The 24,087-nt window shown below is 38.1% G+C and overlaps 1 protein-coding gene across 2 annotated transcripts in view; it reads left to right on the top strand.

The window, feature by feature from the left end:
• The window catches only part of MMS22L (MMS22 like, DNA repair protein), a 90,984-nt gene that overhangs the window by 64,588 nt on the left and 2,309 nt on the right, over positions 1-24,087 (top strand). For both annotated transcript variants that reach the window (XM_042016601.1, XM_042016600.1), the window contains exons 15-24: positions 1,246-1,436; positions 3,874-4,024; positions 6,662-6,804; positions 7,572-7,714; positions 7,874-8,033; positions 11,065-11,234; positions 17,875-18,086; positions 20,425-20,591; positions 22,006-22,102; positions 23,250-23,417. In XM_042016601.1, the coding sequence (XP_041872535.1) occupies positions 1,246-1,436; positions 3,874-4,024; positions 6,662-6,804; positions 7,572-7,714; positions 7,874-8,033; positions 11,065-11,234; positions 17,875-18,086; positions 20,425-20,591; positions 22,006-22,102; positions 23,250-23,417 (1,602 nt within the window). The remainder of the gene's footprint in view (positions 1-1,245; positions 1,437-3,873; positions 4,025-6,661; positions 6,805-7,571; positions 7,715-7,873; positions 8,034-11,064; positions 11,235-17,874; positions 18,087-20,424; positions 20,592-22,005; positions 22,103-23,249; positions 23,418-24,087) is intronic.

Genomic DNA, 24,087 nt, shown 5'->3' with positions numbered 1-24,087 from the left:
TCCTAATGAGTGCTGTGAGTTGTGTAATTCTTTCATAATTTTCCCCCATTCCCAGAAGGGAACTAGGAGCTGGAGTTTTTTCTATTTTTGTTTTGGTTTATTTAAAATTAGGGTAAGCATAAAATAAAGATCTAGGGAAAGATTTTTGTGAAACAGTTGATATTGTGGGAATGGCAGTTAAGAAAAAAGCATTGTAGTCTAGAAATGTTAGTGTTAAGGCAATTCTCAATGCCTCTGCAGTTTGCCATTATCTTATAAATATCTTGACTCTGACTTTACAGTGCTGTTTATAGAATTTAATAAAGCAAATGTAATAATGCTGCCTGTGCTTTAATGCACAATCTCAATTGGATTGACCAGAAGATAAATAGGAACAGGAATGATAGTGCGTTCCTACAGATTGTTTTTAATAAGCATGTTATTTAGTTGATCAGCCTGGTACTGTAATGCCTCCTATCCTGCTCTACCAGACAAATTTATTAATGTCCCCCCCCACCATTTCTCTGAGAACATTGATTCCCTGCAGACATATCTCTATTAAACCTCTAGAAAGTCGCAACTTCCAAATTAGATTAAGTAGCAGGAATGGTACTAGAAGAATCAAAGAAAATTGAGTGCATTATTGAATTCATGCCACATTGTCTGAGGAAGAGATGGGAGTTATGTATAGTGGTAACTTTTGTCTTTACTGTACTAACAAAGCTGTGGGCATTGCTGTCAAACCTAATTGTCTGCAGTGCATCAGGATAAAATGAATCTTTTATCTAAACTCCTACCTAGTGAGATTTTACAAGTGAGAAGTGGATTTCAGAAGGAAGCTTTACAATTGATCAAAATCATTTGCCATTATTTGCTGTACACAACTCTATCCTAAAAATCTTAGTGACAACAATTTTAAAGAAGCACCTGGCTTTGGATTGGAAGCAGACTTGCTTGTCATGCTAGCAGTTGCAAAATGCAGATATTCATTTTAAAGCTGCCAATTTCTCATTTTGATCTGACATATTAAAAAGCATATAATTAATGGTTGACATTAGTAATTAACATTAACTTTATGGTGCTTAATATGCCATCATTCATCCATCAAATAACTGGTATGCATAATGTCTTTGCATAAAGGTTTTAATTGCTCAAAATGATCCTTCAGTTCTCAGGCTCTGTGGTTTAAAGTAGTAGTAAATGCGTTTTAAAAAGATGTGAATTTTTCATTTATTGAACGTAAACATTGTTTTTGTTTCTCCCTAGGAGCGTGCACGAACGTGTAAGCCAGGGACTTCAGCTGGGAAACACAGCCCCAGACGCACAGATTCCATTAGTGGCTAAAGAGCACCACCTTGCTGTTGCCAGTGCTCTCTGGAGAAATTTCTTTCCCTACTTGAAGAGCCAGAGAATGTCACAGACACCGCCTTCCCCTCAGCTTGCTGATGCAGCTGCAGGTTAGCACTGACCCTCCCTGCAACCTGCTGGATTTGGTGCTATTCTCTGCATCACAAACTTTCAAGGAGTTTGTATTTTGGGATATTTCTCCTTCCATTGAGTGATTTACATATGTATAAATGCAAAAAGTGGAATCTGCTAAATGTTTTGACACAAAGAAATATTGTAGTGTTGAATTCTTTAATAGAATACAAACACATTGAGAACGCCAAAGGGGTTTGAAGCTATACAAGCCTGACTTCTTTTTCACTACTAGTCACAGATTATAATCAACATACAAGTTTTATACAATATAAATAAGAATACTGTTTATCACTATATCCAGAATTTACTTGGTTTTGTAGAAGTTTATTGGTGTTGAACTGTTCATAATGGCTGAGATTCAAACTAAATTTTTAAAAATATTTTTCATTTGAAGGCAATTTTTAAGAGGTTGCTTACTTGAGTGTTGCCTATTGCTAAACCCTTATATTCATGGTCATAAAACTATTTCATAATCCATTCTAATTATTTGTCTTGCTTTACGCTGAAGGCTTTTAATCTTGAAGTACAACATTCCATATGTGTGTGAGCTCCACATGCAATGAGTCAGCTTGGCAGTGCATAGAAAGACACCCCAGTTTGATCTTTAACATCAGTAGCTAACACTGTATTGTGTAGTTACAATGAAATCTTGTATCCAGTCAACTAAAATTCAGAGGAGTGAAACATAAAATATTTTTTCCCATCATGATATGAATTAGATACAGTTACAAGCTCAGGAGTACTGAGTTGGTAGTAGAAAAGCTAAAAGATCCTTCGTTTGAAGCAGCTCTGTGGTAGTTAGGAGGCAGCATTAATGAAAGGGGCAGTGTGCAACAGTAGTGGTCTCACACCGCTGAAACGTGTGAGAAACAGCAATACAAATCAAAGGAGGAAGTTGTTAATGTCAAAACTTTCATTCATTTCCTACAGTGACATAGCTTTTTTATTTTATATTAGCACTGTGAAGTAGCAAGAGCAGCAAGCTATTATAAACTCCTCTGAGAAGGAGGGGAGTGCAGTTGTGACCTGCTTTATAGAGATGTGTTAGGTAGCACTACAGAGATAGGCAAACCTTTCCCACGCTGCTTGAGCTTCTCGCCTTAAGGTTGCAGCCCAGAGGAGAGAGAGAGCAGCTGTCACAGCTCTCCTGCTCCCCCTGCCAGGCAAACAGCCTGGGCCTCACAGCACTGTTCTATCTCCCATTTCTCCCCAACTTCTGTTATGGCTGATGCTGCAGAAACGAGGTGACAATCTGGAAGAAGGCTGGCACAAATTGTTTCCTCAGCTAAGGCAGAGTGGGGACTCTGTATGACCTTCTTGTTTATTCTGAGGCACGTAAGGAAGTGGGAAGTCACTCATGGCTTAAGATAGTCTGTCCCTGTACTGTTAATGAAAACAATTTCATTGTTGTTTCTGAAAATTAGCCTTTCCTGTCTAATTCAAAGTCAGCTGATCAGTGCACGCAGGTTTATATTTATTTTAATATTATGTTTAACTTGAATTGGAGAGTTTGGGAACTAATGAGCCCCTTTTTCATTGCCGTCCAATGAGGGCAGTTTTCCTGACTCATTTGGTGCTTCTCATTTCCTATAACCTGATAACTGCCCAGCATTTAAAATTACATTTAATTTCTGAGTTTTAATGCACTTGTCATTTGCAATATTAAGAATGCATTATATTTTTTTATTCTAGTAGTGTTGGATACTACAGATTCAACAGTAGACCTAACAGAAACAGATTATGCTTCATTAACAAAATTCTGCACAAAGTACTGCCCCTGTTTCTAGAGCTGCAGCTGTTGTTTGGTGATCCTTTTCAAGAGTAAATTCTTCTGTAGTGCTTTATTTATATGGTAACTTTTGATACAGGAAAGTCTTCTAAAAATAGAAAGGTACCAGCTTTTACTGAGTGAATTCTTTCCAGATACAGTTTTTCACTGTGAGAAGTGTGTAGAAACAACAAAACAAATAAATAAAACTCAACCTAGTAAAGCACAGTAATGCTTAAGTGTACAGGGCAAGATAGAGTGGATGGAAGTAAGAAAGTGAAGTCAAGAAGACAAAAAGGCAGGTTTTAAGACATGTTTTGTATTGCAGAGGGGGTAAAACTATGCCTTCAGGATTTATAAACTGTGGTTTTGTGAATCTATTTAAAATTGCATACGTTAGGATCCATTTTTCCTCCTTTGCTGCCTGTGTGTCTTGATGACTTACAAACTGCTTGGGATAGAGGCTACATTTTTAATGTGGGTACAAACACTCTGTTAGAACACTTTCCCTGTTAATTGAGATTTCTGGTACTTCCAGACTGCACATTATTAATTGTAATAAATTTTCATTACTTTTTAGTGGAACCGGGATTATACTGAGAAATTATTAACATGGTGCCATGTTCTTCTCTCTCTAAAAACAGGTTTTACTCTCTTAGCTTTGGATATACCCAGCAAAGCCCTATCAGATCTCCAGCCACAGCCTGTTCTGTCAATGATGAGGCTGTTTGGATGGGATGACATGGTGTGGCCTCAGCTGGTGTCAAGATATCTAAGTCATCTAATTCAAAACAGGTGAAAAATTGCAACTGCTTGTTCTTCCAGTACCTTTTCATCCTTCATTAGACTTGAGGAAAATCTTGCTTCAGACTGTAATGTTTCATTAAAATGGTCCAGATTCTTTAGATCTTCTCAAAGAGGGTCAGCTAGTGCAGATTGCCCAGGACAATCCAGTCAAATTTTTATACACCTGAGAAATTTTATTTTCACTAAGTAAGCCTCTGTGAACCTAAGATGGATGGGTGGTGGTTGTTTCTGTGGTATGCTTTTTTTTGCCTGCCTTGCCCGCTTCTGAATCAGGTTTTGGAAGCAGGGGAGGTGAGAAATGAGAGAGAAAGAGGGAATATTTCTGTGTCGGACTGTATTTGAAAGTGAAAAATGTTGCACATTTTTAGGGTACATAGTGTACTAAGGACAGTAACTGTAAATCAGGATATGGTACAGATTATTTAAGTGTGATTGACAAAGATGAGGCTATGGCCTTCTTGCAGGGAGGTGTTAGAAGAGGTTGAATTTAGTTCCTTGTGTGTCAGTTTGGAACTTGGGAAAGGAGTGTTGAGTCCTCTGCTATATTTCTCTTTTATGATTTTTATAGGATGAGTTTCATTCAAGCTTGCAGATACCTGGCATGTGCTGAATGAAATAAGAGTATTGTTTAGGTGCTTTAAGTTAATTACCAATTCTCTCAGTAAATGCTCAAGTAGGTGATTGAAAACAGTTACTTAAGTATTTGTTACCAGTATTCATTAAGCACCTGACATATTGTTAACAATGTATATACATAGATGCATGGTTTTCCTAGCTCAGATTCCTTGTGAAAGGACAGTGAGTACCTAAGGTAAGATATTTTTGGTAGAATACAGAGGTATCATACTAGAAACACTGTTGTCTTGAAAACACTATTTTTGGAGCATGATTCATGTACTTATTTATCTTAGGCAGCTGTAGAGCAAAAGTTATCAAAGTATCTAAGTGCTAGGATCTTAAGACTTCATGGTTACTGTGCTCTGACAATATTCACATCAAACATTCTCAGTTAAAAAAATTGTTTCCAATACTGTTATACCCTGCAAGCTCTGGCAACATACACACGAGCTTTGGAATTTCTTCTGCAGTAGAGCCTAAAATATCCTCTCCAGATCCATGTTGTGTAGTACATGATAGTGGTATAACCTGTCTAAACTAACTCTGAGCATGTGAATAAGCTCACCGTTTTAAAAAGGACCACTTGCCATGCTTCTAGCAGGTAGTTATTCTACTTTCCTTTCTGAGGATTAGGAGCATATTCCTTTCCAGTTCTAAGAAGATGCCTAAGTGGTCCACCTACCAGCCAGCAAGAGAAACAGGAGTGAGACTACAACAGAAAGTGGTTTTGTGAGCCTTTGGGACCAAGTAGACTAGCTGTGTACATCAAGATTACATGAGACTGAACTTGTTTATATGTTACTGCAAGGAGCATTAAGTCCATAGGCAACCTATTTGTTCTCTTTTGGTCCTGGAATTCAGTGTTAAATTTTTTTTATTTGCTTCCTTACTTATTTTGTCAGTAGTACTTCAGCAGGGATATTCAGACAAAATATACAGGTGTCACTGGTTTTAAGTAAATGAAGCAGAAAAAACCCTCAACTTCATTAATGTTATTTAGTGAGAAGTAGAATCCAGTTTGGTTTCCATCTGGACCTTTGTTGACATTCTGTTGCAAGCATGAGTAAAAAATCAGTAGAAAATAAGTAGATTTACATGTACATATATCAAGAAAGAGTACAAGCATTTTTCATTAAAGTTGAAGTATCCAGGACTGACCAGGGAGGAAGTATCTCAAATAAAACACATAACTATTTTCGAAAAACTTCCCTGGCCTGAAGCACACATGCGGCTCTTTTGACAGTAATTGGGAACAGAGTGCAGAACACACCTGCTGTATTTAGCAAGGAGTTTCTCCAGAATTAATGATGCAAGGTTGATATGCTTGGGAAAATGACTGCAGCATCTACTCATGGTAGCGAGGCAAGTAAAACTTCGGAAATACAGAGCAGCAGAGTACAGGGACTGTGCATTGTGTGACTCTGGTCTGACACCTGACTGGTAGAATGGTAGCAAGTGTTTGAAAGCATATATAGCAAATTCGTGTGGGAATGTATATACTTGTGTGTGTATACCTACCCAAATGAGTATGTCTGTAAGTGTACTGCCAAGTACAGCAGTTTCCTTTCTCATCTCCAAGATGACCTTTTATGTTTCCCTTTTGGATCTGTTTCAAACATGGCATATCTTTATTTGCTAAAGCAGACCTTCTCTTCTCCATCTTTAATGTAGTTAGAACTAAGCAGACTTCAGAGTAGCATGGGGCACCTGGGCTGGCTTTGTATGAAAGGCTGGAGCAGCTTAAGCAGTGTCAATATGAAGTACCAGGCTGATTCAGGTAAACTATTTCCAGCATTGTACATTGTCAGTTTAGGTAATGCAGTCAAATCATCCATTGTTAGAGTAAGGCATTTCCCATTATGTGAATTTTCCTCCCTCTGTTTTATGTAGCCAAAACATACTTACACGTGTTTATGTGAATCTCCAGCCAAATGAGAGACACTGTCACCTTTCTGCCTACTTTTATTAGATCTCTCTACCTTTTTTCTTCCTCTTCTACCTACACAGTTCACTGTGTGAAGCTTTTTCTAGCATGGGCTATACATCCTACGAAGCTTTGACAGTACGTTCATGGTTTCGCTGCGTTTTGCAAATGTTCCTCGATCAACCAAGTGGCGCCTTGGCCAAGACAGATGCTGAGAGAACAGTTGGTAAGTGCTCACATTTCCCTCATGTTTGCAGTAACGGGGCTATATTGCAAAGCTGGCAAACATTTTCAGCTAATTACAAAATGTATTTTTGTTTGTATTCCTTTACTTTTACCTAATTACAAAATGTGTTTCTTTACACTGCTTGTGCTATTTATTGATAGTTTGCCTGCTCTGCATATGACAAATTTATCACAAACAAAGATAAAAGAGCTTGTTTCCTTGGAAGCAAAGAATAAAAACTTGCTCCCAAGGAGACAAGTTATTTTTCCCCCATGGAGAAACTGCTCTAAAAAAAGTGAAAATCTGAAGTAAATACTCAGAAATCATGCTGTGAATGGCCTAAAAGAAAAAAAAAAAGGGGGGGGGGGGGTGAATCTAGCTGCAATTAATTCTCCCCTTTTTTATACTGGATATTTTGCTTTATTAGAGCAATACTTCATCCCTTCTTCTAAAACCACTGCAGTTCTAATTATCTATAGAACACGTCTTCTAGTCATTATTTCTCATACATGTTTTCCAGATTTCAAAAAAAAAAAAGAAAGCCATCAGCTTGTTTATCCATACGTAATACTCTTCATTCTCTTACAACTTGTATCAGAAAAATAATTGGTTTGGACTTACATTCTTTGTCTGGAGAGATGCAGTTGGTTGCCGAATACTTGTGTTTTAGGTATTTTAAAATGGTGTTTTACTTTATCATTTTGGGACTAAATTAAATCTAAAAGCTGTATGCTGTATTTACTGATGTGCTCTCTTGTAATAATCAGGAAAAGCCTACATGGAGCAGCTGACTGAAATGACAAGACTGATTTTTAAACTCTCAGAAGTAGAAAATATTCTTTTAAAGGCTAATGTTGGACAGTCAGTTTTCAAGCAAGACCCAGAAAATGCTCTTGTCCAGTTCATTAAGGTACTGTACATCTGTCCCTGTGTTAGTTTCATAGGATAATTTTAGTGAAAAGAGACTATGTATCAGATTTAGAGTGCTGAAAAAGAAATGACTCACAAAAGTCTCATGAGAGACCTAGTAAGCTGATTTATATTTATTTCAATGTTTTTGTTTTCTCAGGCTGTTGGTAGAACTTACAGTGATCTTCAGACACTCCCTGAGAAATCTGCCATGGTAGCAAAGACTCTGGAGTATTTAGGTGATGTATTAAAGTACGTAAAACCCTATCTGAAGGCAAAAGGACCCCCAGAAGGTCTGCAGCTTACATATTGGATCATAGGTAATTATTTTACAACCTCTTTTCTTTTAGGAAATAGTTTTAAGGAATCAGTAAAATAAACTTTTAATACTTTTTTTCTCCTCTATACTATCCATATATGTATTTCCTCTATACTATTTAATGTTTGAAAAAAGAAAGCCACCAAGATACCGCAGTTAGATATTTTTTTTTCCCCAGATTTTCTCTAGATCCTGATGTATAACCTCTTTGTGATTTTTGTTTGTGGGGTTTTTTATTACCCCTGCAAATCAGTATTTTCAAAAGTAAGGTGTTTTCACATCTTTCATTACTGAAAACCACCTGTTTTACCTAAACAAACTCAGAAACTGTGACAAGAGTTGGCTTCTGGCTATTTAGCTGTAGTGAGGATTATTGTAACTCATAGCAGTTCCTAAAGTTACAGCAATTTATGCCCACAGTGGATCTGGTCTTCCCATAGAGGGTCATGAGATCTTTTCATATGAGGTCTTTTGTTGTCTCCTTCCTGTGCCCGCTCATTTTAAACAGAAGTGATGAGCTCTGAGTTTTTCCTATAGAACATAAAGGTTAGGTGTATACCGTTCTGAAAGAATTCCAGGTTTTGAACCCTGTGGATTGAGACAACCTGCAGCTTTGGTGTTAGGTATCCAAGCTATGGGGCATAGCCTGGCTCACCAGAGAAAACACTGTAGTAATCACTTATTTGAATGATTGCTTCAATCACTGTAGTTAAGTTAGAAATGGAAGTGCAGCCAAGGAGTCATAGCATTCAGCAAACTGTAGGCAGATTTGGTTAGGGCCAATGTGGAGGGGTAAGGTAGAGTTTAAAACTCTGGTTTTAGGGAGTTTAGGAAAAGGCTTTTCACCCAGAGTGGGGTTGGGCACTGGAACAGGCTCCCCAGGAAAGTGGTCACAGGACCAGCCTGACAGAGTCCAAGAAGTGTTTGCACAATGATCTCAGGCACATGGTGTGACTCCTAGGGGTGTCCTGTGCAGGGCTGAGAGTTGGACTTGGTGATCCTTGGGGGTCCCTCTTAACTCAGGGCATTCTGTGATAAGCAGTATTATGACAGGCTACATGGTGTGTAGTGGAGTTATGGCAGTGGCCAAGTTGGCTCAGGAATGTATTTTGCTTCTTTTGCAAACTGCTTCTCTGACATACACTCTGTGCTTTACTAAAATGCAAATCTAGCATTTATTCATTAAGTGTGGAACCACTGATAGGGTGGAAAAAGAAGAGTGCTTTAATTATCAACGAATGTGCCAGTCTGACCCACTTACCCTTAAAAATAGGGTAAACCTTATGCATCTTAAAAGAGAGGTAATGATTTGCATGCATACACAGTTTATGTCGTGATTCTAAGGAGCACAGGGAAAGCATGACCAAGATGCAAAAGGTGCATTAAATGTACTGGAATTAGAGTTTTGTAAGATACTTTATTTTTATATTGTGAGATCAGCATACTTTGATACACAAGATCAAATTAATCGTTTTTAGGTATCCAGAAGAGGGTTGAAGCCTTGGAAAGTAATTTTAGATTGGTATTTTCCTTTTTAGATTGGTGTTGTCCTTTTTGTTCTTTGCCGTAGGAAACGATTAATCTTCAATCATGGTGTTGTGTGCAAGAAAATGTCCCTTCTTTTTATTTAAGAAAACATAAAGGAGGTTTAAAAGAAAAAAAAATCAAGTGTATTTCAATCACTGCTTCACATTCTGTGGGCTTGTTAAATTACACGGACAAAGCATGAAACTTAACAAATCTAAACACCTCCAGTCTGTAGTCAGATTGTGTCTTGTACTGTCCCATACATCACAGCAGTGATAATAGAAGGAGTACTTTTAGCTGGAATGACCATGTTTCTTTCAAAGCAGGAAGCTTAGACAACATTATTAGGAGTATTGTTAGGTGATCGTTCTCTTTCTCTATGATTGATCATTGTGTTTTCTTTCACTCCACAAGATTAATGTTGTTTTGTGTTGTTTTTAGAGATGATAATGAATGACTTTTATAGATTAATAATATCTTGTAACAGCCTACTTTTGATTTTCCATTATTTTCAAAGTCTTAAACATGTCTCCTTGGGATATTCCTGTATTTTCAACCCAGCAAACTTTTTCTTGCCTCTAATTAAAATACAAAGTTTAAAATGTCTGTGGAAACTACTACATAAGAATCTTGTTTTATTTAATGTGTATTTTGAGTATTAACACTTCTGAGTATGGAGTTAGTTTTTCATGAAAAATTACACCTCATCTGCAATAAAGATGTTTCTCAAAGTTGGGGTATTTACACATCAACACCTTTTCCTTTTTTGGTTTTTTTTTTTTTTGCAAGTCAAAAGAACAGTATTAAAACTGGCTCAAAGCTGTGCAAGTGATATACTATTGTGCTGAAAACAAGAAAGATGTTCTCTGAGGCTCTCAGTTTGTGAAGTGGGAGCCCCACAAAGACCTGGCAAGACTGTGCTGGTTAATGGAGTTGGCTGCCCTTTGTTCTTCTTAATCTGTTGAAATTAAATGCAATTTGAAGGATATTTAATGTTTTGCTAACATTGAATTGCTGTGTGAGTAGTTGCTGATGTGGTGTTGCCACAGTGGTGTTAAACAAATGTGAAGGGAAGGCAAAGGCAGCATTTCTCTGTGAAAGGGATGAATGCACACAGCAAGGTCAATGTTCAAGTGCATGTGTGCTGATTGCAATAGGGTTATGGATCACGTTTAGTTAAGTTTTCTGCAAGGATCTAAGAGATTCATCCTTTCTTCAGCATTGCTGTACTTTTCCTAAATCAGCTTCGCTTGCCTAAAAACTTCTAATTGTAATGTGTTGAATTAATTTAGTATTTCATTTTGGTGAACTGTAAGTGGACTTTTGAGTTGTTTTGACTGGGATTTTTTAAAAGGATGCCATGGAATGAGTACATGGAAGTGAGACAATTCAGTTGCTCTTACTACTCTCACATTATGTAATTTAACATAATTGCCTCTTTAGGCTTTCTTAATTTTTTTCCTAACTGTAAATTATTTAGGGATTTTTAAAATTTTTTTCAACAGGATGTCTGGTAAAATTCTGTGCACCGATACTGGCTACTTCCAAGGCACAGCAACTCTTGTTTCGCATTGTGGATTGCTTACTGCTGCCACACTCTGTGCTTCAGCAGGACAAGGAGCTGCCTGTGGCTTTGCTGTCTGCCATTCAGGAAAGCCTGCCTCTTTATCTCCAGGTAAATATCACAACTCTATTATCAGCACACAAATGTATCTTCAGGAAGAGATTCATATTGCAGAGGATGTTTTCTTTTTCTATAATGGGAACAAGCGTTGACTGAATTTACAGAAGCAGCAAGAGAAGTATTTTTCTTCTTATAGAAGTGGAAGGAAAATTGCCACTCTTTTGGCTTTCCTCATTGCAGGCAGCCATGCAATGGTACACTCCAGAGCTTCTGGTCTCTTTGCTGCATATGGAAAACTTTTAGCCAACCTGCTGGTTACACTGGTCTCCAATGTGACAGAATTCTCAAACAGTGCATCAAGTAATCATAATAAGTAGTGAGACGACAGAGCAAACAAATACTTTAAATCATCCTTGACTTGGCTAACTGTAGACAGTTAGAGATGAGATACCCTTTTTTCATTGCTCTTAGGAACAAAAGAAAATCCTTCATGTATTATACCACTGGTTTATCTTAATGCTTTGAGAATATGTTTTGATAAATCATGTTCCTGCTGCTTATGATTTCATGACTAAAGCCTTCTTGCCCATTATTCCTCCGACTCTTTCCTCAGTTTCCCTATGACTCTTGAAGCTCTGTAAGGCCTGTTGATGCTGTAGAAAGAGACTAATTTCTGCTGGTGAGAAAGAGAAAAGATTGTATTTTGAAAATAAATAAGTTGACAAGTTTTCCTTGTAAATCCTTGGGTCTTTTTTGCTTACCATTTTCTCTTCTCTCTTAGTCTTCATTTTGATTGCAGTCTTAACTCACTACTTTGGAGGATTGTATTGTGGAACAGTACAGTAGTGACATTGTTAACATCTCTTGGATTTATTCCTTTCAAAAGCAGTTCATTGTGATCGAAGGCATGTCCTATGGAAGTGAATATGGATATATAATGCTGTGCACAGTATGACTTGCTTTGTTGCTCTGTTGGCATTTTCAGAAGCTGTGTACATGTAGGGCCATCTGGACAATGGTAATAGTACAGAGTGTGTCTGTTTGCTAATTTGGTATTTCAGTTGTACAGACAGATGTAGTCTTCAGACGAAACCACCTGAGTTGGTTTTGAAGTCTTGAGTGTTGTGTACCCTTGTTTCCTGGTTTATTTGCCAGATTCTGACTTCCCGACCTCACTTTTGTACTCTTCGTCAGTCTGCTGCATTGTCCATGTCTTTCCAGCTAAGCTAGATGATCTTTTTTGACCAAATATTTTATTTTAGACAAACACTGCTTCTAGAAAACAAGTAATTCTTTAATTTGATAAACACTGTTGGGGAGAAAGGAGGAGAATTCGTGAGTAATTTTTCCTGTTTCAGTATGGGACTTGTGCATTTTATTAATAGCTTGGTTCCAACATTAAGTGCTTCAAAGTGCTTCATTCATTCAAAAATACTTCTTTCTCTTTTATGTGGAAAAGTGGAAAAATTCCAATTTAGAATCAACTCAAACCAAATATATTTCAAGATCAGTTTAAAAACAAACTCTGCTGAGATCCTTTGAGACTGAATGGATTCTAGGCACTCTCTGGCATCTCAGGTTATTGTTTCACAGTTGGCTTAAAGCTAAATTCATTCCCTTTCACCACCATACGCATTCCTATTTAATTTGCTTTAATGATTCTGTGAATAGCCATTTGTGACCTGAATCAAATAGTAACTAGCCTCACAAAACAAACAAAACCCAAAACCCCAAATGGGCATATCAGAAAAGTGATAAAACAGTATATGTGGGAGGGAAAGCATGTAAATGTAGTGGAAGGGAAGATGGAGAAACAGAATTCTTTGGGAATAACCTCACCTTGACTAACTTAAACTGCAGGTGAAATGTGTGATGAGGTCCCTCTTGGGTAGTTGCCCTGTGCCTGGTGCTCATTTGTGGAGGTAGAGCACTGGTATTTTAGTGCAGGAGCCTTAATTCACCCCAATGTTAGACAAACATTGTTCTCTAGATCTCTCCCTGTTAATACTCCAGCTTACAACTTAATCCTTTGGCATTTACATGAAAATAGAGAAAAAGGAATTTGGAGACCATGCAAAATATCTTCTCATACATTCAAGTTCTTTATTCACAGTCAAAGTATAAAAGCCCTTGAGTGGAATTTCTACTCAGCACCCTTTCATTTTTTAATTTTTTTTTTCTTCTGTCTTCTGAGAAGTTCCAGGCTCCATCTTTCTTCTTCTTCTTCTTCAGTTCCTACAGTGTGGGCTTCTCCTGATTTGTTCAAAAAAACTATTTCAGATCCCAGAAAACATTTTAGTTTTGCTAGCAATGACCTGAAAAAACTTCCCTCTTTCCAGAGTTTTTAACAGCTACTCTTAATGTGGTTTACTTGATCCTTGTTGTGGGTTTTAAAGGGGTTTTGAAATCAGTCCTAGGAGCAGTTAATTTTACATATCCACTGATGCAGCAATTTTATGAAATCCTATAGAATTCTTGAATTTTTTTTATCTTTTAGGACAACATATAAAGCTCCTTCTCTTCACATAGTGTAGTTTATTACTACACAGTTCAGGTGACTGTATCTCACCATCCTTCACCACCCCAAACCTACAGATTTATTTTTAGTAGATCAAAGTTAGAGGCTTTGTTTCATTTTACACAAGCACACCTAGTTGTCAAAGGCGCTAATTAAGACTGGATGTTGCATTTCTCTCTCCTCAGTTCAGACTGACTGTGTTTACTTGTTACATTCGTGTTTATATAGAACTTTGGGCTGTACAGTTCTGCCTTTTGACAGTTTTTGGGCAGCTGGTCTGGTCTCCACTGTACAGGGAACTTATCAAGAAGTATTTTTCAAAGTCAGTCACTGATGCTGCCTTGTCAAAATAACTTTGCTCTAGCAACTTTTAAACTAATTTTTTGGGGTTTTTTTATCTTGCCTAAAGGGTTATTGTCTGGATACTATTTCTTTCACTGTGCATCATCTGTTTTGGTAATATTTTATGACCTAAGAAAGATTTTTATTGAGATATATACAAAAATTGCCCTCAGAATTGTTTGAATGACTGACTTTGGAAAGTAAAGGATGAAGAACGTGAATGAACAGCCATTTTACAATTTTATGGGACTGTTCCTAATTATGAGATAGTGAGGCATGTAAAATTTAAGCTTAGGTATTTCACTACTGCAAAAAGAAATTGAGTTGATTTGTGTGGTAGTGGATTGCTGAAGTCTACCACAGGAAGTTTTAGACCAATATTGCTCTTGCTGGATTTCTTGGAGAATGATTTGGAGGAATTTTAGTACACATTTACCAGTAATATGGGAAAGAACTGAAGCAATGTAAGAAACTTGTTTTGGAGAAGAAATATTAGTTTAAATGTATCTTGCAGAATACAGTGTGGGTGCATGGAATAAGCATTGTCTACATAATGATAGGGAAGGTAAGATACCCTGCTTGACTTATCAGCATTAATCCTGTCCAAATACAGAAGATCTGTTGATTTCTATCTAAATATGGAGAATGGCAAAAGGGCTTCATTCTGAGTAGTGCTTGGCACATATACTTCCCAGTGATTTTAATGGCTCTGTGCAGGCTCAGCATTTGTCAGAGATCAGACCTTAAAAGCCCTCCCATGAGCCACATCTGTGGTCCGATATTTGAGCAAGCTTATTAATACATTTTGTGAATTATAATATATATTTAATAGGAATTGTACAACATTAATTGATGAACAGCAGATTTATTCCAACAGCAGGACTTACAGTATAAGTCCTCATTAGGTAGCTTGGCATTTCTGCAGTGAATACTTCCAGTAATCCATACTAATCGGTTCTTTGCTCTCCACAGGTGATTTACAGATATACGGATAAATCAGAAGAGGCAGCTCTGGCCACAAAAGGTTCCTGCAGTGAACACACACAGGAATCAGTTGCCTTTCTGTTAAAACGAAGAGCAGATGATGTCATGCTTCTCTGCTCCCCTTAAAATGTCCTCTTTTTTTATTCTTAACCTCAGAAGATGGCTAAAGAACAGAGTTAAGGAAAAGAAAGCAACTCTATCAGCTCTTTAAAGTCCATCTGCTTTGTAGGGATTGTCCTGGTGTCTGATGTGATTGATTACAAATCTCTGGTCCAGAATTGCAGTCCAGTAGCACGGTTGTTTCTTTATTCTCACATTTGAACAGTTACCTTCATCTCTCTTAATTACTGGTGGGATTTAAAAGAAGAAATTTCTGTGTGATTACTGTGTAATCACATCCTTGGCCAGCACTGCCTAGCATGTTTTGCCATTGAACCTAGAGATTTGCAGCTACTGTGCAGTGTTGGTAATTTATGCCTTGTGCCACTTGGGATATGGTATTGTCAGACCTTTTGCAGGTCTGTTGCTCTCTGCACTTTGTAAGGAAAAGGAGGAGTCCAAAATAAAGAGCACAGTGTTGAGCTGAAGCTTTTTTGTCCAAGAGGGAAATCCAAGTTCTTTCCTAATTTTTTGGGATGCAGTTTCCAAATCAATTTATTTCAACACAAAAAAATGAAGATGCTTTTTGGAAGGATCAGGCTACATTTGTTGATTCACTTTCAAATGAAATTATTAGACCTGCAAAAATTAGTCAGCATTCTTTCCGATATCTAAATTCTAATACTCTTTTCTTTTTATTGCTGCTATTAAATAATTCTAGGATCATTCTTAAAACAGTAACTCTAACCAGTTAATAACTGATGTCTTCTTTTCTTGATCCTGTGTATTATTTGTTAATCATCAGTTTGAAGAACTGTCTCATTTTAGCAACCGTCATTGTTAGTTCTTCAGAGGTGCTGTGTTCTTCATGTATTCCTGCAGGTATCCTCTGTGAGGCTGTGATGGTTTTTGTGTCCTTTTATCAGATAAATTAATACACTTTGTCATAGATGTTTGGGTTCTTTTAGTGCTAAAACAATCTAGAGTCTTAAGAGTGCCAGTTCCAATATTTGGATTATGAAATACATTCTATCTGTATGAGCTTTACTACAGAAAGCACAGGCAACTCTTCTTTATGCCTGCTGCAGTATCTTACTGAAAACATCAAACACTTAAGTTTACACACTAAATAATCTGTCATCTCCAACAGTCTCTCTGAGCCTGCTACTTGCCAAGAAGTAGCAGACTTCTTGTTTTTAAGAATTCTGATACAGCAGTAGCTGCTTTTTCCTACAAAAATTTGCTCTCTGTACACAAAAGGAGGAGAAAATCTGAAGTTTTAATCAAAGCCTCAATTCAGAAAGTGTGTTTTTTATCATTGAACTTGCCAAAATTATCAAGGAGCCCTAAAAGTGTGTGAGGTGAAACCCTTAACCCAAATCTGCATTCAAGAGAGCCACCAACAGGAAGTCTTCAGGCACCTCATTTCTTGAAATCTCACATTTCCTGTATTTGTTTACTGTGGAACCAAAAGTGGGAACTCCCCATTTCAAGACCCTCAGCTGTGCTTCAGGCTGCTTTTTTTTTTCCTGAATGTTCAGCCACGTTCACACAGACAGATACAGATGAAAATGTTTTTGGGGAGGAACCTCTACACAACAAGCAACAGAAATATGTTTTGTTCATAGCTGAGGAACAAAAGCAGCTTGTGTTCATTCCTATATTATGGGCATTGGTTTACCTCAGCAACCATAAATATTCAGACAGATACTCCCACCAAAACTGGAGTCTGGATTGCAATGCTAATGGAAGTTTGAAGTACTGTTGAAATTGCTGTCTAGGGAACTCTGTGCTTGACCTTGTTTTACACCATTATTCTTGTTGGACAAAACTGTTGTGAAAACTGAGTTCTCAAGAGGCTTCTGTTTGTGCTGCTGACTGTGACCCTTGAGACAGGAGATCACAGAACCTTTTTATTTTTTTCTTAGTGATTTGTTCTTCCTCTCAGTAGTCAGAGGAGGGGGAAGGAAACAAGATCCTAACTTTCTCTTATGGGAACCCATTCCAGTAAAAATACAGTTCTTTTTTTCAGGGATGGACCATAGATATGTTCTATAACAACAGGTAGTGTTCAGATAAGCACTTTCTGGGCAAGTACTTTCATTATAGATTTTTCTCTGGATCAATATAGCTTATATTGGATAAATCGCAGCAGTTTGAGCCTTATCTTAAACAGAGTTTAAAACCTCCTCTAAATCCCTTATAAATGGTGCCTAATTTACTCTAATTTGCTCATACTATTGAGCAAATCTTTTCTTGTTTGAGCTCAATTCTAAGTGCTCATTTTTCTGCTATATCATTTATACAAAAATTTCACATGGTCCTTTACAAGCAGATGAGATTTATTCTTTCTATTCCTTCTTAAATCTTACCTAACACACTTTGTTAGACCATGTACAGGATTGAAAACAGAAATGAGAAGCTTTTGGGCACAGCAGCTTTTTCAGGTTTGAAATGCCGAGGTTTTATTTTGAACTTGAAGGGGAGCTTGCATGTCCCAAAGCTTATCTTCCAATATATTAATCTAGTGAAAGATTTTTCTCTCCTTTTCAGGCCTTGTCTGTCTTCATTTGCAGATCATCATATCTGCAGCAAATCAGTGCTGCTTATTTGTCAGACATAGTTACTCTGCGTGTAGCAGTTTACACAGCATGTAGTGAGTGTTTAGCCTACCATTGTTAAAGATTTATTCAACTGTATTGTTAAAAATTCATTCAATTTCTCACTTCCTAAAATTTTCTTCTACAGGGCCTGTCCTTCATATGTTGTCAGTCCCAAACACAGGGTGCCTATTTAAATCAACTTCTTGGAAGCATTATCCGACATTACTTTGGACGATTTCTCCCTTCCTCCCCGACTGCGCCCGGTGCCAGACAGCATCCTCTGCTCACTGCTTTGGGCAGCTCCATCACAGCCCCCCAGCTGCTCCGTCTCCGCAAGACCACTTTGCATGTCATAAGGTAAGGACCAGTGAAATATAAAACATCACTTACTCGGATTTCAGATTCGGATTTCACAAACAGCTCATGAGCTCAGGCCTCTGCTTTCTTCTCAGGTGACGGTGTGGCTCTTGGAAGAGCCTGTGAGTTGCTGGGCAGGGAGCAAAGGAAGGATGGTGTTTATACACCACGAGAGTAAAACTGGAAGGATTTGGGAGAGAATAATTAAGGATAAAGGTCCTAGGCCATAATAAAAAATATTGCAGGAGGTCACATGAAAAGCAAGTAATTTTCTAGAAAGATTATGCTCTGATAGACATCATCGTGTGTGTCTCACGCTGTATTTAGGGGCACAGAGTTGTAGTGCTTAGAGCTGCCACAGATACCTGTGCATGTGGGGCCTTGTCACACTGTGTCAGGCAGGGCATACACAGGTGTGCCAGCTGCCCAGGGGACATGGAAAACTGTGGGTGTGGGAAGAGGAAGACAGAGAGGCAGGGAGACAGTACTTGTTCATTGCACTGTCACCACTGACATGATGTCAACAGCAGCTACACATCTGTGTTCTGCTGCTCAGAGGCTGACACTTTGTTTTATGTACTACAGAATAGTGAACAATCTGTACTTTTTGTCCATGTTAGGAAAGCATTTAAACCCCCTCAAATACAGGCTTATATCCAAGGTAATTGGATTTTTATTTGTTAAAGAGTGGGTATACACGTTGATCAGAAAAAGAATGTCAGTGTTGATCTTGGGTAAGCATGATAGGCAATCCTGTAAGTAAAGCCTGATTCTCACACATTAAGGGAGTGAATTAAGATTTCACAATCTTAGTTCTGACATGTTTTTAACTTATGGATACCCAAACTTCGTCATCTTATTAAAATTACTTTTGAATGTGTACATGCATGTGTGAACATGGGGATTGAGAGTGGAAAGTTCTGAAGGTGTAATGGCACTTAGTGATTTTTTAGATGTGAAACATTCCTTAGTGATCTGGGAAGAATGTGTTAGAACTGAGCAGCACTCTGGTTTGCAAATTGCTGGGTGGTCATGAGGCAGTCACGGGGTCTGTACACAAATAGGTGCAATTTGCTCGCCGCTTTGCCGTATGAAAGCCAGTGAATGTATTGCTGCTGCAGAGAGGAAAGGGAACTACACCATCAAGTTTATATTATTCAGGCCAGAGAGCTGACTATTTTAGTGGAAGAACACCCAAAAAAAATCTGTGGGAAACTTTCAGAGTAATTAATGGGACAGAAGATTTTGGACTTGCTAATATTAAAGTAAGACTACATGATACAAGAACTGTACATGTTATAGCTTTCATTTGCCAAGTCACACCAGTGCTCTGAAGCAGTGCAATGAAGTACCCAGAGCTCTGAAAGTCAGGTTTCATTTGAAACTTGTAGAAGCACCCTTTACTGAGTTTTTGATAAGGATGCTGGTTTTTAATTGATGCATCACTCAGTCAACACATGTGCCTTGTTTGAGTAGATAACTGTACCTAATATTAAGTATCTTAAAAGCTTTTTTTTAAGGTTCTGGGAGTGCTCTTGTTGACTGATGAATGAAAGCTGTGTTCTCTTTCACCTGCGCTCCTCTGTCCTGAATGCTTCAATTCAAACTTACTGTCTTCAGATTTCATTAATTTGTGGTGCCAAACCAAGAGTAGTTCATATTCCTGTATCCTTTTGTGGAAAAGGAACAAATCAAGGTGTTAAAGTTGCAACACTCCCTGTATGCGATGTTAAAATTTGCTCTTGTTGCAGATCGACAGGTTACCTTTTATCTTTGTACCAGATTTTATACTGGAGACATTTGTGTTAATTCTGACAGAGCAAAATCAGTCATTGGCTGTCCTGTTACAAAATACTGTTGACAAAAATAAAACAACAGTACCAGTGTAACAACAGAGCTGTTACCACAAGTATGATTGTAAGTTTGCAAAAGCACGTGAAGCTAAAATAACGTAACTGAGCAACAGCTGTATTGTGGATGTTGGTTTAGGATCTTAGAATCTTGATTCCTTCATCTAGTCAATTATATTATGAAGCTACCTTTGTGTTTAGCTTTTAATTGTCACACTTGGGTTTTTAACTGTAATTATGCTTGCTCTTATTTCTTATTCCCCTCTCAATAGAAGAGTCAGAAGGTATCACTGTCCTCTGACAAACTGGGAGTCATTGCTACGACTAAGACAAATAGAAGCCATTATTTGAGCCTAGATAAAGATAGAAATCTATGTAATAGGCCTCTTGCTGAAATATCACAGTTATTTTAAGGTATATGGTGCTTGCATTGAATGGAAAAAAACCCCAAGTCATAGACTTTGTTCTGGCTTGCTTTGTCTTCCCAGTGAAAACTACCTGCAGTTCAAAGGGAATGCTCCACCTCCTCGCTTGGCCTCTGTTCTTGCTTTCATTCTTGAAGTACTTCAGAGAACTCAGAGCACTGAACTGTGTGACATCAACTTGGTTCTCCCAGCCGCATTGAAATGCTTGGTACTGGTTAATGAGCTGCAAGGTGAGTTATTTGTTTGCTTTAAGTACATCTCTCCACACCTGCAAGATTTTTGCACTGCTGAGCATCTTTCATCCCAGTATTTAAGACTCTCAGATGAGGTGAATAAGGTAATTTGGCCAGCTAAACTGCATGAGGCTGATTTTTTCATTAACTGGTCTGGGACTTCTGTTTCTCAAGCAGAGAAGTCCTGCCTCATTTAACTCTCTAATGAACTAATCAACTTCTCAGGAATCTGAAGTCATTTCCTTTTTCCCCATCCTTCCCACCTAATCTCCTCCAGACTTAGGAATTGTGGAAATTTTCTTCCACCTAAAGTTTTGAGACCAAATAAGGCAAGTGTATGTTCTCCCCACAGAGGCATTATAAATGGATTAAAAGTAGCATGTTGCTCTCTGAAGGTATCTTTGTGTCTTCTTTCTTCTTTTAGCATGCTTTGTTTTGTAGCAAGAACAGCTTTATTTTTAGCTGCTTAAAGAACGAAGCACTCTTTTCACCCCACCATTGTATAATAAAGGTACCTGAGCTCAAAATTTCCATTTCTTGCTCCTAGAGAGGCATTTAAGCAAAATTTGGATTCACCTCTGACTTCTCCTGGGAATTTTCTCTAATGAAGCACTTTTTGGTTCTGGTGTATAATAGTTTCAAGGACAAGATGTGCTTAGGAAATTAGCTCAATCATCACACAACTTTCTTCCCCCTTTTGCCATCACAGCCATATCTGCTGGAAGCTACGTACCCACCTTGCAATGTGCTGGGGAATGAGCTGGAAGTCTTGTGCTGCTGTAGCCACCAGCTCCCTGCCTGCCTGGACAGGGCTCTGCCACACCCTTCTGAAAAAGTCTTTGCAGCCCAGTTCTGCCTTTATAAAGGAAGAGCTGTATCTTGCAACTTGGGAATTTTTTTGGAAACAATTATTGAGAAAATAGTAGGGGGGATTTGTTGGGTTTTTTAGGACTTTTTCCCTTAAAAAAAGAGTTAGGGTGCATTTCAGAACAATCTCCACCACTGAAAGTACAGAGTAGATCCACATAGCTCTGAGCAGGATATAATGCTGTCGCTACCTTTCTTTTGAATCAAATAGGAACGATGAAGGAATATAAACAGAACGTAACATTTAAATAAAACCTCTATTTCCTCTAAATGTGTATCTCTTGGCTTTAACTTAAAAAGACCATAGTGTATTTAAAAACCTGTTTAAAGGATAATGGTGGTAAAAATAAGACTTTTGCATAAAACCATGACTCATTCTCTTCCTTACAGCCAATCTAAGTGCTCTCACAGTCATTTCACTTGCATCAAAGAAAGATGAAACCTTTTTTTCTTCCTCATTTAAAAATTTTTGTCTTCATGAAAGACATTCTCCAGATGGTCAGTTCAAGAGCTCTGTGTGAATCTTGTGATTTTTCTTTTGCAGTTAAAAAAATATCTACAGACATTGTACAGTACATGGTAGAAGGCTGCCAAGCAGGGTCAGGAGGAGAACATGCCACCCAGCTGACTTCTGTATTTAGGTAACCAGAAAATATGCCAACTGGCAGCAAAGCTGCTGCAAGCCAATTGACAGCAAACATGTTTTCTTAAAATAACTAATTATCCTAACATGCTGCATTGTTGCTTGTTTATGGTATTTAAGTAATGGTACTTTTGGCACTGGGTTTGAACACAGCTTTGCCAAAAAGCCAGAGCATAAAAATAGAATTGAGAGACATACCTGCTTCCTCAGGGGTGAGGTAGTTTTGAGAGGCATACAGTAAGGAGGTGTGTTACTCCTGCAATGGGAAAAACTCCTCAGGAATGCCAATAGTGCTGTGAAAGATGTGTGTGCCAAATTTGAAGTGCAGATAATCTTCATATAACAAGCTTATCTTTTTTTATTTGATTTTGTGACAATAATAGATTATTATAATGTAAATTATCCTCCTTTCATAGCTCTGCAAAATGAATCCTGTATCTCACATGGATACAGTAGAACAGGTGCCTGACCTGGCACCCAAAGACATTCTGCAACCCTTACACACTGTTGCTTTATTGGGTCACGTCTAGGTGAAAGCTCTAGAGAAACTCACCAAAATAAGAATGGGTGTTTGTGGGAATGCCAGTCTGTATGTGGTACATCACTTTCATGGGATGTGTCATCCCTAGGGCGTTAATTTTGATTTGAATGTAATCTGTGGTCTTTAAAGACCTCAAATCCTCAGGAAGGCAAATGGATGTGCTTCCATCCAATGGTCTGCCCCAGTTAAGATCCAGTGGAGCTTTATAAGAAGTGCCAACGTTGTTTCTGCAAATTTGAATCTAAAACTCTTGTTTTGTTAGTCTTTTTATTACAATTATTAGTTATTAAATAAGGAATATATAGTTTAGTTTTGCATTCACACACATTATGAAGTGAAGTGCTCTGGAACAAGGCAGTCCTGGTGAAACAGCCGCCAGAATCTGCCAGATTACTTGAAAATAACTGTGTGGAATTTTTAGCATTAGGCTTCAAAAGCATGGCTTTGTTTAGAGAAAGTATTCCAGGTAGAGTATTCCAGTGTAACAATATGAAAATTGCTGTGCAGCCAGATTGCTTGTTCTGATTAGACTCTTCAATTGTTCTTGGCATGTTCTCTGCATCTAGTTTTGACCCTGCATTAAATGCCTCTGTATCCCCCTCAGGCAGTTTATCCAGGACTACACTGCTGTCTATGATCACCGGGTTTTCAGCATACTGGAAACAGTGGCAGTCTTGGATCGGACGTTCGTTACCAGCCTGATTCCCACAATCACACAGTCTTTGAAGGACTCGGAGCACAAACAAGGCCTTGGAAGAAATGCTGCACAGAGGTTTGATTTTCATTTAATATTATTTTTTGACAATGAATAGTAGATGTTTATTCTCTTGAAAGAAAGCAGTGTTAAGACAGCAGCGCAGACACTCAAAAATGAGTGATTTTAAGTGTGTTCAGCCAGAAATCTCTCTTAACTCAAGCCTTTCATGGTTTTAAGCCATCTATATTTGTTGAGTATTTCCAGAGATGTTTTGTTTTGTCCACAGACCACAGAAGAATTTATATGAATCCAGGTTGTCTCTGTACTGTATGTTGCAAAACAGAATTAAGAATTCCTTACCCTAAGAATTTTCCTGTTAGTTCCTGTTTTAGAGGACTTTATGGGTCATATGTAAAATTATAGTATTAGTAGGTATGATCTGAGATGGTTGGAAAAGAAATACCCCCAACTTAGTTTCAAGAGCTCTCTCATAGTCTAAACTTAGAAGAGTTGTGGGTGTCCAGGAAAGGCTGGCTCCAATAGGCACAGCAGGCTCACACTTCCTCCGTTTGCCCCCCAAGAACTTAGGAAATATTTGACATGTGAATCCATCTGGCATTAGGAGGAAATGGCACATGAGGGGAGCAGCTGTGTGGGGAGGGTGGTGTCTCTGGGTGCAGATGCAGCACTGGCCTTTCAGCATTGTTACAAAACTCCAGGAAGCTCTGCCTCGTGTGGCACCCAA

Source organism: Corvus kubaryi, unplaced genomic scaffold (genome assembly GCF_017639235.1).
Source record: "Corvus kubaryi isolate FWS band 111438036 unplaced genomic scaffold, C.kubaryi_AGA036_p1.0 split3-73, whole genome shotgun sequence".
Classification (NCBI taxonomy): domain Eukaryota; kingdom Metazoa; phylum Chordata; class Aves; order Passeriformes; family Corvidae; genus Corvus; species Corvus kubaryi.
This window is presented reverse-complemented; position numbering and strand designations above follow the sequence as displayed.